Source organism: Geotrypetes seraphini, chromosome 7 (assembly GCF_902459505.1).
Source record: "Geotrypetes seraphini chromosome 7, aGeoSer1.1, whole genome shotgun sequence".
NCBI lineage: Eukaryota > Metazoa > Chordata > Amphibia > Gymnophiona > Dermophiidae > Geotrypetes > Geotrypetes seraphini.
In genome coordinates, this window is record NC_047090.1 from 34,117,276 (window position 1) to 34,131,978 (window position 14,703).

Here is a 14,703-nt window from a genome sequence, read left to right on the forward strand (position 1 = left end):
GTGTTCACTGGAACCACATGCATTACTGGTCTAATTTACTAAGGTGGCAATTCTATAAACTGGCAATTCTATAAATTTGTACATTACATTGGGCATGCAACTTTGGATGCTATATATAGAATCCAGGGGATAGTGCAAAATGCAATGGGGTGTAGACATGGGTGGGCAGTGGGTGGGGCTTTCACTTAAGCTTGTAACTTAGAGAATATGGTAAGCCGTGCGTATTCCTGCCACATGTATGTGAGTGCAATTATACCAGCTGTATGGCTGGTAGAACTAGTTGTATAAATGTAAGACACACTGATAATGAGTTACACTAAAATTCTAGAATGGAAACTAGAATCCCATAAGCATTGCCATACTGGATCAGACCTTAGGTCCATCAAGTCCAGTATTTAGGTGCCCCAATGCCGTGCACATAACTCCAATTCCACAATGGCTTCTTGGTGGCAAATTTCCATTATAGACCACCAGCATAAGTTAAGCGTCAACAGTTAGGCCAAGTCAATGGCAGTTGCAACTGTTGGCACCTAACTGTACCCTGAATTGCGCATGAACATATCGTATTCTATAATTTGCATGTGTATCTCAGAGACCCATCCATGCTCCGCCTATGTTTATACTCCCTCGTACTTTATGCACTAAGCGATGTTGGTGCACATTTTATGCAATAGCGCCTAGCACTTATGCATGTAATTGCTAATTTGAGGTGCCAATCATGTGTACAAGCGCTATAATTCTATGTGTTAGGTGCAGAATTGCAGGGGAATTTGGTAAATGGTGCTTAAAAAATTGCACATTTGGGCACACACCCAATTTGCACACACAATTTAATGAACATGCCTATTAGCGCCAATACTTGGGCAGTGATCATCAATTATTGGTGTTAATTGGCAACCATTCAGATTTACGCGTGCATCTTGCTAAGCGCTATTCTATACAGATGTGTGACACAAATCCTTTAATGGTGTGCGGCCTTGGGAGGGGAAGGTGCAGTTCAGGCGCGTTCACTAAAGATGTGTGCACTATTTATAGCATTTAGGGCAGCAACATAGTGACGGTGGGAGGTGTCTGGAGCGGTGGCACACCCCCTCACCCTCTTTTCCACCCCCTAGTCCTTCCCCCCCCCCCCCGCATGTGCTCCCCTTCCTTTCCCTGTTTAGCTTCCCCGGTGTGAGCATCTCAAACTTGCTGCTTGCGCCGGTGTCGGCTCCCCTGTCATTTCCTAGTCACAGGACGTCAGAGGGGAGCGCCGAGGCCGGTGTGAGGAGCTTGCGCCCTGAAGAGCTAGAGGTAAGGTGGGGGGGGGGAGGGAATTGATGGTGAGCATGTGACGGGGGAGGAGTGGGAAAGAACGGGGGTGGGGGGTGGAGAATAGGAGAGGTGTCGGCGCTCCCACCAAGACAGCGCCCGGGATAGGTCCGGCCCCGCTTACTACACCACTGATTTTGGGGGGGGGATCTATACCTAATTTAGGCTCAGGGATTTTACCCCAAGTTTCAGTTGGAGTAAATCCTCATGCCTGAAACTTGGGCACAGATCCAGGTACTACTGAATAAATGATGCCCAACTCGGAGCACCGTTTATGAAGCAGTGCTCAGCATCCATTTCTTTTCAGCCCCAAAATCCGAGCACCATTTACTGAATGTAGTCCTTGGTGCCTATCTTTAGGAGCCAATTTATAGATTTGCCCTTTAAGGCTGTTTTCCCATTCTGTATCTGGTTCAGAGGGGACCTTAGTAACTCAGATCTTCTGGAGGTAATTTTATAGACGTTTTCTGAGCATTCCATAGATTTGCTGCTATATAGGTGTATAAAAGCATCCTTGGAGAGCGACCCAATAACTTAAGGTGAGCATTCCTCGGTGGCCGTCAGTGTTAGTTTTAAATGAGGCTGTTGTAGCCAAGTTATATCCAAATAATCAGCACCTATATTGGGGTATTTACCGCCAATGAATATCCAGATATAACAGGCAATACCCGAAGTTACCTGGATAATAGTGATATTCCGCATTTTTTGCTGTCCTAAATTTTCCCAGGCTCCATCCCCTGACCCCCCCCCCCCCCCCTTACCAATCTGGATAAGCAGCTTTGGCAACATGGGCTATACATTTATAACTAGCAAACACACATGTATGTTTCTGTGTGCTCCGGAGCAGACACAAATATAGACGAGGTCAGTTTTCAGCAGAACATCGATCAATTAATTTGAAATGTCTAATCTATATGTTTCAAATCATTCCTGTATTCAGCATTGGTGTGCATATTGAAAGAATTGCCAAATACACAAAAAACATGGACATTCTATTAAATATAGAAGCTAGGGGGCGATATTCAGCACTAGTTGACCAGGTAGACAGAGGCTTCTATCTAGTGCTAACTGGGTCCACACAAGATATTCAGTGGTACATGGCCACTTAGTGTCACTCTGTATCATCTCTGACCACCATGGCGCTATCTGGTTAGTGATGAGGTGATCTGGGCAGAGGCAGGGAGTCTACCTCAGAGACACTGCTGGCGGTAATTCCTGTAGGAAACTTGTGCTAGCCCCGTATGCTTCCCTCTACTGCATCCTACCTTCGATGATGTCACTTCCTGTTTCTTCACTGGCAGGAATGCAGTAGAGGGAAGCCTGCAGGGCCAGCACAGATTGCATATAGGAATTGCCACCAGCGACGGTTCTGAGGTAGACTGGGAAGGGGGGGGGGGGGTGTTTCATAAAGAGAAGGACAGATGCCACACCGTCAGTGCAGAAGAGGGAGAGAGGAGAGTGAGGCACTGCCACTGAGGTGCTTTGGAGGCCTCATGAGCAAGAAAGGGTGGGCCCAAACCCCGACTCATATTTACACCACTGTTCTAAGTTAACTGGATAACTATCCAGGTACAGCCTTTGAATATTGGTCAGTATTCAGTGCCAGTATCAAAATACAGGCCAGCACTGGGTCAAATTCAGCCGCGTTGGCAGCATTTAAAGAAACACTGACTGCCACTAGCTGAGTATTGTCACCTAACTGTATAAGTACCAAATATCAGTGCTTCTGCATATAGAAGTACTATATATTGGTACCTATATACACACAGCTATATATTAGGCTCAGTCACCCATTTTATACCTAGCCTTTTGGGGCTGAACCAAGCAAATTCGACGAATGGGGGTAATTTTACAAAGGCATTTTTTGCGCATAAGCTGTCACATAGAAGTTTGCATGTTGACAAAGAAACCTGTGTATTTGTTTACAAGTCAGGCATTTTTGGAAGTAGATTTTGAGCAGAGCATGGGCGGAGTCATGATATGTGCATTTCTGTGGACATTTACCCCAGTTCCTGAGCCGATGTACAGCTGTGATGTTGGGCAAGTTTATAAAGACACATAGGTGCCTATATGTCTTTATCTAATAGGCTTCAAATAGATGCCTACTTGACCCTGATATAAAATTACCATCAATGCATATATGTTCAGTTTTATGTGTATTGCCTTGAATGCTCCCTTTCGTTCTACCTATATTGCTGGATTTGTAATGGATTATATGCCTGGCATTTTGCACGTACACGCAGACCTGTACTGAATGAATAAAATGACATTTAAAAACTGACCTGTTGCCTTTGGTTCATGTATTTAAGCAGTGATTTTGTAAGTGAAAGGATGCAAGGACTTTCCTTTTTTTTATTTTTTAAATAAATCTTTATTGATTTTTAAACTTTGACAGTGCAATACAATTAAATGAACATAAACACTGCATAAAACGCACTATTAAATACACAATTAATACATAAACAATCATTTTCTCCTCCCCTCCCAATTATTAATACAAGAAGACATATTATGTGATTACAATATTATAATTAAGTCATTTTAATAATCAAAATATATTTCCTTCCCCCCACCCCTCCCCCTGGATGTGTAAGGAAATCTAATAAAAAGAGATACATGACAATTATTGCGATGTAACAAATGCAGTCAATGAGCTCCACACTCTATCAAATGTATTACTATACCCTAAACATTCCGCATTCATTCTCTCATACTTATAAGTGGTACAAATATTTGTCCACCAAAATGTATAATTCAGTCTGTCGTAGCTCTTCCAATTATGTGTAATCATTTCGTTTTTTTAAAAATTTCAGCCTTTTTTTCTATGTATACTGACCGTGTGTATTTATGAGGTTGATTATAAAATTGTCCTCCATTGAGAATCAATAGATTGAAATAGCAAACATTTTCTTTCTTTTTTTTTTGGACTTCTGTTTACATCTGAATCTATTTTTATTTCTCAGGAAGTAACTTGGATGACATTGAAAAGCAAAGTATTAAAGCAATACTGTCATAATTCCTGGAGAAATCAACCTGTGGACTCTGTTTATTGATTCTTGCTTCGTTTTTTTTAAAGCTATCTTTTCATTACCTTTTTCTCTTAATATGCTGTCGAACCCAGTGGCACACCAAATGCAGGGTGGTAGGTGTGGCCTGCCCTGGGTGCAGGCAGAACAGGGTTGATTTGAGCAGTTCGGAGCCAAGGTCCATTCTGTTGGTCTCCAACCCCCTCTGACATCAACTTCTGATCCAGGGCAGGGGTCCTGTACAGCCAACAACTGCGCTCCTGTAAACTGCAGCTCTGTGACTGCTCAATGTACCCTGTACAGGAGGGAGGGCAGATGTGAAGGGGGGGGGGGAGAGGGGTGCTCCGCCCCAGATGGTGACCAAGTTAGATACATGAAGCAAGATTTAAAAAAAAGATGACTCCTCTCCTGGTAATGATTCACCAAAGGACTTTATTGTATACAGTGACGTAGCAAGGGTGAGGTACCCCTCCCCCATCCTCTGCCCCCTACCTCCATCCGCTCCTTCCTCACCCCTTCCCGCTGTATGCACGCCGCTTCCCTTCCCACGTACCTCTGTAACGTTCCTGGCATGAGCAGCAACCCCCAAGCTGCGGTCACGCCAGCATTGTTTCTTCCTCTGATGTCACTTCCTAGGTGCGGGTCCAGGAAGTGACATCAGAGGAAGAGCCGACGCTGGCGCAACAGCAGGTTGGGGGTTGCTGCTCACACCAGGAATATTACAGAGGTACGGGGAAGGGAAGCTGTGAGCATGTGTGGCAGTGTGTGTGGGGGGGGGGGAGGCAGGGATGGAGTGGGGTGGTGGAGAGGAGGAAGGGTGCCTGCACCCTCACCAAGATAGTGTTTGGGGTGGACTGCCCCCCCCTTTACTACACCACTGATTGTATACAGTGTCCCCCTGTGAATTCACGGTTCGCGAATCGTGGACTCGCTCATTCGCGGTTCGCGGACTCACTCATTCGCGTTCTGCTCCGACCGCCTCTTCCTGTAGTAAAGTCGGGCTACACCAATCAGGAGCTGTGTGTCAAAGCAGTTCCTGATTTGTGTCGCCTGAATTTACTATAGGAAGAGTCGGCTGGAGCAGACCACGAGTGATTCTCTTCACCCACCGGCGTTTCAGCTGCCCTTTCCTGCCCCTGCCTTTTGACAGGCGAAAAACTGTATTTGCGGTTTTTCAAAATTCGTGGGGGGGTTCCTAGAACGGAACCCCCACGAATTTCGGGGGAGTACTGTATTGTCAAAGTCTTGCTTGGCCGGTATTATGAACTATAAGCACTTTAGTAGAAAGGGTTATTAATACTTATACCAAAGAATTTACCTCGCTAGCCCGCAGTAGAAACATCTACCAGAGTTTAGTAAAAGGAACCCTCAAAAATGAAGACTGGAAGTTAAAAAAAAAAACCCTTATATGGTATATTTTATATTGGACTGCGGGTGGAAGCTGAATGATATAGAAAATATTAAAGAGAATGTAATAGACTTAAAAAATGAAATGTGAAGATTATGAAAGATTTAAGAAATAATGAGAAAGAATAAAAACAAACAACCTAGCTGGCACAAATATGTGAAGCTGTGAAAAAATATAATAGAAATGAAACTGATCATAATCAAATGGCAACGAGTGAAGCCATAAAACTAAAGTGCCAATTTAAGAAAAGAGCTCAAGAAAGATGTACAGTACTAGGAATGAATAAATGTAGATAGTCGAAAATGAACCGCAGCAAAAGGGCTTATTCACACGGCCATGCAGCTGATCTGTGCCCAGATTTCATATTGAAACATTAGAGAAAATAAAAAAATAAACAGACTGAACAAAGGTTCAACATGGGATTAACTAAAATTGGTCTGTGTTGGATAGAAGGGACTCAACATGCACTTGAAACGCATTTTAGAGCTGCTGGGTGAGAAAGAGACATGTAGAATGCCACTTTAGTTATTCAGTATTCATAGATGGATACTCAGAATAAGAAGTAATTTAATGCATTGAACATCCAAATTACTTTGATTAGTTAATGATAAAGGGTTACCAGATTTTCCTTCGGGAAAATCCGGACCCATGGACATGTCCCCCCCCCAGCACCACCCACTTCTGCCTGTCACACCCTGTTCCTCCCCTCAGCCCTGTCCCCAGATGGCATCCGCGCCTGCGTGGATGCGATACAATGATGTCACACGCACGTGCGCATGACGTCCGCGGATGCCCCTTCTTGATGCGATTTTGTCGGGAGGCTTTTCAAAACCCGGACCAAGTGCCAGGTTTTGAAAAGCCCTCTGGACCCCGGGAGGACATGTCCAGGGAAGGAGGACGTCTGGTAACCCTACTTTTTCTAAGCTGCGCAAAAGAATAGCCTGCGCTATCTTTAATGCATGAGTTACCCATTCTGTGAGGCCATTTTTACCATGGCCACTACTGCTACTACTATTTATCACTTATATAGCGCCGAAAGGCATACGCAGTGCTGTACACACTTGGATATGACATATAGGGCTGGGGTTGCAGAACCCAAGGTGAGAGGAGTTGAAAACACTCTTTAAGAGGTGGGCTTTTAACTTGGACTTGAACACTGCCAGAGACGGAGCCTGCCATAGGGATTTGGGCAGTTTGTTCTAGGCATATGGCGCAGCAAAATGGAAAGGATGGAGTCTGGAGTTGGCAGAGGAGGAGAAGGGCACAGATAAGAGGGACTTACCAGCTGAGGCAGGGGGGGGAAAACATAGAGGGAGATAAATGAATAGAGATAGTGAGAGGCAGCTGAGTCAATGCATTTGTAGGTCAGTAAGAGGAGTTTGAATTGTATTCAAAAATGGATGGGAAGCCAATGAAGTGATTCTAGGAGAGGGGTAACATGAGTATAGTGGCTTTCACAGAATATGAGTCGTGCAGCTGAATTCTGGACAGACTGAAGGGGAGAAAGATGGCTGAGAGGAAAACCTGAGAGTAGGATTACCAGATTTTATTATAGTAAAATCCAGACCCCCCCTAGACCCGCCTAGTTCCACCTATCCCCGCCCTGTTATGGCCCAGTCCCACCCCAATCCCGCCCCCCACTGCCTACTCTTGTTGGGCACATGACGTCATCACATGGCATCCAAGCATGATTGAATTTCCTCTTGCCTGATGAGATTTAGAGGAGGCTTTTCAAAACCCAGACAAAGTGTTTGGTTTTGAAAAGCCGTCCGGACCCCCGGACCTGAGAGTAGCGATTTGCAGTAATCTAAGCATGAGATGATGAGGGCACAGATAAGGGTTTTGGTACTGTACTCATAGAGGAAGGATCGGATTTTGGTAATATTATAGAGGAAGAAGCGACAGGTTTTAGCGATATGTTATAGTGGAGAAGGAGACCCCACTGATGACGCTCTTCCAGTTCATTTACCTCCACTCTCTGTTTCCTATGCTCCAGCCAGTTTTTAATCCACGTGAGTATTTCACCCTCGATTCCATGGCACGCAATTTTCCGAAGTAGTCGTTCATGTGGAACCTTGTCAAATGCCTTCTGAAAATCCAGATATACAATGTCGATCGGGTCGCCCTTGTCTATCTGCTTGTTTACTTCCTCGAAGAAGTGCAGCAAGTTTGTCAAACAAGATCTGCCTTTGCTGAAACCGTGCTGGCTGGTCCTCATCAGTAATGTTGGACAGGCAGGCTGAGACTCGGGTCCGGGGGTTCAGCAGAGATCTGGTGCAAAGAAGTAGATCTGGGATTCGTCAGCCTAGAGGTGATACTGGAAGCCGTGGGAGGAAATCAGCGCTCCAAGTAAGCAGGTGTAGAATGAGAAAAGGAGTGGTCCAGGACAGAGCCCTGAGGTACAATTTCGAAGGGGACAGAAGTTACAAGAAAGCTGTAGGAATGACTCGTATCCTTAGTGGGAGGCTCTGGTGGCAGCACAGTCCTCCTCTGACTATAAAGCAGAGACACTTTCTTGAAACTATGTCTTAGATTCATATCCCTCGCCTCTGACCTGTCAGCTTCGAGGGAGAGCCATTATTACTGAAATAGAAAAATGGCTGTTTCCAGGCAGCAATAAAATGGTCCTTAGTACATGGAAAAGGCCTGTGCTGGGGGATAGTGCAGGCCAGTTTTTAGCACTGCTTAGCATTTATTTATTTATTCAATTTTCTATACCGTTCTCCCAAAGGAGCTCAGAACGGTTTACATGAATTTATTCAGGTACTCAAGCATTTTGTCCAAATGCTCACAATCAATTCAATGTACCTGGGGTAAAGGGAGGATTAAATGACTTGCCTAGGGTCACAAGGAGCAGCAGGGGTTTGAACCCATAACCCCAGTAGTGAGACTGTAGCTTGAATCTCTGTACCACACTCTAGTAAAAGAAATCATCCCCCCTAAGGCTTTTCTTCCACACTTTGTATAAAAGAAAAGAGTTTGATTTATCAGGCCTTAGATGTTAAATACAAATATAGTTAAAAAAAGAAGAACCAAAACAAAAATCTAATTCAGCTCACCAATTTATTATATTTTATGCCCAGTAGAGGACAGTAAAACCACAGAAAAACAGGCAGTACTGCCATTTTTTTTAATGTCAAACTTGGACAGTTTATATTGTGTTTCAGCCTACTGATGTTGGCAGAAATGATTTCATATTGGTAGAAATATAGAAAAAAATTGTTCTCCTGCTGGGCAAGCATAATCTAACCCACCTTATAGTATACTGTAATTGATTTGAAAGCCATGTCATTGGAGTTGAGGTACAATATAAAGGTCTGGCTGTATCTCTCAAGCTGTGGACATGGTTTCTTAGAGAGACCAGGCCTTCCCTTGTAGTGAATGTGTGACCAGGTTGCCTAGCAACAGATATTGTGAGCTTTGGGGAATATCTAAACCCAATTTACAGAAAATGTTCCACTGAGAAAGGGGAAGAAGAACATGAAGAGACCCCCCCCCAAAAAAAAATAAACCACAAAACATAAGAAAAAGGTATGACAAAGAAAAGCAAATAAAGTAAAGATGGAAAATGGCAAACAGTGAGACCTTTAGAAGGCAGAATAATAAAAGGGGAATCAGTTACTGGCAAATTCTATATAGTCTGCCATAAAGTTAGATGCCTAACTTGATTAATAGGCTTAATCGGTGCCAATAATTAGTACTTAATACCTCATAATTGGCTTTAATTGGACTTAATTGTAAGTTAGGCATCTAACTAAAAAAACACAATTCTATAAAAAGTAAGCGCCTAGTCCAAAGCACCCACTACCTAAAAGTGGGTGTGGTTAGGGGGTGGAGTCATGAGCATGTTTTCGAGTTAGGTGCCTGATTAAAGAGCAGTTATTTAGGCAAACTGGCATAAAAAGGGTGTATCTAAATTAAGGCACCTAGCGACACATAAGCACGCTTAGGTGGCACTGAGCATGATTCTATAAAGTACACCTAACTTTTATAGACTTATGCTAAGTGCCGCATTAGTCAGTGCTGATTTTTTTAGGCACACTTTATAAGAACATAAGCCCAGTATCCAGTTTCCAACAGTGGCCAACCCAGGTCACAATTACCTGGCAAGATCCCAAAGAGTAAAACATGCACTATTTTATGCTGCTTATGCTAGGAATAAGCAGTGGATTTTACCACATCCATCTTAACAATGGTTTATGGACTTCTCTTTTAGGAAGATGTCCAAATCTTTTTTAAACCCTGCTAAGCTAACTGCTTTTACCACATTCTCTGGCAACTAATTCCAGAGTTTAATTACACGTATGAAAAAATATTTTCTCCGGTTTGTTTTAAATCTACTACTTAGTAGCTTCATCGCATGCCCCTTAGTCCTAGTATTTTTGGAAAGAGTAAACAAGTGACTCATATCTATCTGCTCCATGCAGTATTTTATATACCTTATCATACCTCCCTTGAAAATACCAGAAAGGAACAGAAAGGAAAACTGGAATATACATTGAAACTAAAGGTGAATGAATGTACTGTAGAAAGTGTTTGCAACATATTTCCAGAAGGGGAAGGAGTAAATAAGTGAACAATTAATGAAGTATGGAATGAGTCTAAATGAGGTACTTACTACTACCAGCTGCATATACTGTATATAACGGTGGTGTCAATTTGTCCAGGATGTGTTGCATTTGATGTCCATGCACTGTGCACCAAGGTAGCAGTTCTACTACTGGACACTTTAGGCACCCCAAAGATGCATAAGGGAACCTGGGCACCCTAATTCTGTTATAAAATACTAGCACAACCCGATGTTTGCATGCCTACCAATTGTGTGTTACACCAACAATAGAGCTGATGTGTGTCCACCTAAGTGTGACGGGGATATACTTAGGGGCCAATCGGAGTTTTAGGTCACTGCCAGTATATCCTATGGGAGGGGCCTTAGGTATCTGCGCCAATCAGAGCCTTAGACTCCTTCCTAGAATGCACCATGCGATCGGAGGGTGTGAGCATCCCTCTGGCTGGACTTCCTTCGTACAGGTATGGAGGGTTTGGAGATGGGGGGAGGTTGTTGGGGTAAACTTAGGTATGTCAGAGGGTTTCTGCTTTAGGAGGTGTCGGGGGGTTCCGGTGGGGGGGTGTTACTGGCAGTTTTGGGGGTTACAAAGACTAGGGGACACTCGATGAAGTTACAGGGAAATACTTTTAAAACCAATAGAAGGAAATATTTTTTTCACTCAGAGAATAGTTAAGCTCTGGAACACTAGAGGATGTGGTAAGAGTGGATAGCTTAGCTGGTTTTAAGAAAGATTTGGACAAGTTCCTAGAAGAAATGTCCATAGTCTGTTATTGAGAAAGACATGGGGGAAACCACTGCTTGCCCTGTATTGGTAGCATGGAATATTGCTACTCCTTGGGTTTTGGCCAGGTACTAGTGACCTGGATTGGCCACCATGAGAATGGGCTACTGAGCTTGATGGACCATTAGTCTGACCCAGTAAGGCTATTCTTATGTTCTTAGTTCCAGAATTACACTAGCAGTAGTGTAGTTAGGGTAGGTGGCACTGAGGATGGTAGCGCCTCGTGCCCTGCTCTCTGTTCCCTGCTCCTTCTGTACCAACCCTACCCTAACCGTCTTCTCTGCCCCATCTCCTTCCGCCCCCCCCCTTCCGCCACACTCACGCAATACCTTTCCACCCCCCTCGTACCTCTTTAAATCTTTGCCAGCACATGCAGCTTCTCCAGGCTGCTGCTCACATCTGCGTTGGTTTTCCCTCTGATGTCACTTCCTTGCCCTGTGACCCGGAAGTGATTTCTGAGGGAGCCGCGTGAGTTGCTGGCCAGAGTAGTTGCTTGCGCTAACAAAGATTTTATAGAGGTACAGGAAAGAGAGGGTGTGAGTGTGGCATGGGGGGTGGGGTTTGGAGAGGTGCTGGCGCCCCCACCAAGAAGGCACCTAGGGTGGTCTACACACCCCGACCCCCTTACTACACCACTGAGCACTAGGATGCCTTTCTGGCAGTTTCGCTGGTAAGTGTACACTTCTAGACATTTATGTGAGCAATAAGCATATCAATGTCTAAGGAGAGGCGTGTGGCCTAGTGGTTAGAGCTGCTGCCTCAGCACCCTGAGGTTGTGAGTTTGATCCCAATCTGCTCCCTTTGACTCTAGGGCCTAGGCAAGTCAACTAACACTCTTTAGTGCCAGGTGCCACAGTTGGATTGTGAGCCTGCTGGGACAGATAGGAAAAATACCTAAGAATACTTAATTACTTTTCAATGTATTGTAAATCACTTTGGGTGAATCTCTTCATGAATAAATAAACACATGTGCCGACAGTAAAATTGCCCTTTAAATCCTTTTCCACCTGCTAGCAAGTCTTAACATACAGAACAGCTCCCAGGTTTTGATAGTATAAACAGTGGTGTAGCGAGGGCGAGAGGCGCCCGGGGTGGCAGCGTCCCTCCCCACCCTCTTCTCTACCCCCCCCCCCCCCCGCATCCACTCATTCCCCTCCCCCCTTCTGCTGCGCATGCGTGCCCCTTCCCTTTCCCCATAACCGAGTAAACAATTATTAAATTTTTTTTTAAAATAAGATATAACAAAATTCCAATAATGGTGAGGGGGAAAAAGAAACAATATTAAATCACAATAAAAGAGAAATAGAAGGAGAAGGAAAAGCAGAATGTGAGGAAAAATAAAGATGATGCAAAACAAAAGTTCAGTTCAGCTCAGTTCAGTGTAAGGCAATAGCAGGATGGGATGAGATGGATGGATGGGAGAGGAAGTAGGCCTGATTTGTTTGTTTTTTGTACTGTCTCATTTTATGTAACTTACTATCTCAAATATTTTAATTTTAAGCCATCCAGGTTTGCCACTGATGAGTGGGCTGTAAATATTTTTTAAATGAGAGATGTATAACTGATAGGCATAACTGATAAGAAAAGCTTCTAGGAAAAAAATATAAGATAAAAGAAAGGAAAACTCAAATTTACATATTAAAAAGTAAATAAAAGGTGTTTTAATTGGTTTGGGGTTTGTTTTTTTTTCCCCAAAAATGATGTGCTGAATTTGAACAAAGGATAAGATTTTACCATCTTTCACTTGTCAGCTGGTGAATAAACACAATTATAACTTCCTGCGCTTCAGAAAGAACAAGCTGCAGGGAATGTTCTAGAAAAATAAAGGAAAACAAAAACAACCCTCTGTGCTGATAATTACTCTGTCTGCATGTGCAAGAGCTTAAATGCTGGAGCAGATTTAGGACTGTCATTCCCTGGACCAGTATGTTAAGGTAACATTAGCTGACAAACTGATACACTTGAGCTCTGTGCTAAGCCTTCTCTTTTTTATTGTTATTTTTCAAGCGCCCTTCATCAGCATGGAGAGTGAAGCTGCAATAGTGGGGAAAATGCTGACCCATGTCTTCAAGTCCTGTAAGCTAGGTTTAAAGAGGGAATAAATCACGTTAAATTAAATAGAATGCATTCAGATATGCCATTGACTATAGTGGTAAGAGTGAACAATCCTCTCTGGATGCTGGTAGTGGAAGACATTTGGGGGTCTGCACTAACATTTTTTAAGTTAATTTTTTATCTTTTTTTGTATTACTTTAAAATTAAAAAAAAAAATTATAAAAATGGAATGTAAAACAAAGGGGTGCTTTAACTAAACGGTGGTATCAAACGGCCTTAGAGTGCCCTTACACTGGTCTTTCCTTCCTGCATGCTGTGGCCATTTTTACTGAAACTGTAAAACCTTGATATTTTTTTTGTTTTAATTAATGGCCATATACAATAAAAAATACCCTTTCTGAGAAATTGGAAAATTTCACATCTAAATCTTAATATTTAACAAAGGGGCCGATTCTATAAACGGCACCTAAATCGTCAGTCTCCTTGAACCCTCTTATTTTTTTTAATGTGTTTCGATGTCTTCAGGGACAGGAGTGACCTTCAGCCACTCCCGCTCTGCCGGTGCAGCAATTGTAGATGCCTTTGTAAACCTTTGCAATACAAAGGGGTCCTTTTACTAAGGTGTGTGAGAAAACGACTAGTGCGCCTTAGTAAAAGGACCCCAAAATGATGTTGAATGGGTCAGGTCCAGCCTGGAGTCATTTTCTTGCAGAGCATAATTTAACAATGATGCCGGCTTTTAGGGTGGGGGTGGGTGGGGCATTTGGAAAGGAGAATTTCAAAAATGTTATTGCAATGCTATTTTAATGATGGCCTTAAAATGTAGCGTTGTCCTTTTCTCTCAATTAACTTAATGGCTCCAGTTAATGCGAATGCATCTTACGGAAACTCTGGATCTAAACCAACAGGAAGACAGCATAGACATTCTGCCAGGATGATGGAGACGCCTACTGTGGACCGTAGCGAACAAAATTCAAGATTGATTCCAATAGCTGATAAAGTAAACTTTTCTCCAGGATCTCATTTCAGAGAGAAAGATTTAATACTGATGAGATGGGGAAACCCCCCAAATAAAAATATTTTACGCCCTAGTAATGCTAGTAGAATTTTGTTGAAATACATCTTACATAAAGGAACAATTATTACAGCTATAATTTTGTACTGGTATTGACAATGAAATTCTTCATTTTTTTCTCAAGTTATTACTAAATAGTCAAACGGTGACCCCTCCCCCCCCTTTTCTACATGTGGGTCCTTCCTTGCAGATGTAAGAAGGTTCACTTTCAAAGGGTTGCATTGAAAATGTCCTGCATTAACTGCAGGGTCTGGAATCAGGTTCTTTGGAGTGGGAACAACAATAGTTGGGAGAGCAATCAGAGGGGATCCGTCCACATAAAAATTATCTACACTTAGTGGTATTGGTCTGAGCATCTCCCCCCCCCCTTCCCCTTACCTTCGCGGTTGCCTTACCAAACCACAGTCTCCTTTTTCAGCGGCGCCTCAGCTCAGCTGCCGTTTTCAGAAGTGGCGCGCTGCTGCCCGCCCGAAGCTT

At 43.3% G+C, this 14,703-nt stretch overlaps 1 protein-coding gene across 1 annotated transcript in view; it reads left to right on the forward strand.

Annotated features, from left to right (window-relative positions):
• The window catches only part of C7H12orf50 (chromosome 7 C12orf50 homolog), a 73,985-nt gene extending 60,787 nt beyond the window's left edge, over nucleotides 1-13,198 (forward strand). Inside the window, exon 12 of the mRNA XM_033951819.1 lies at nucleotides 13,104-13,198. Within this exon, the coding sequence (XP_033807710.1) occupies nucleotides 13,104-13,198 (95 nt within the window). The remainder of the gene's footprint in view (nucleotides 1-13,103) is intronic.
• The last annotated feature ends 1,505 nt before the right edge of the window (nucleotides 13,199-14,703 follow it).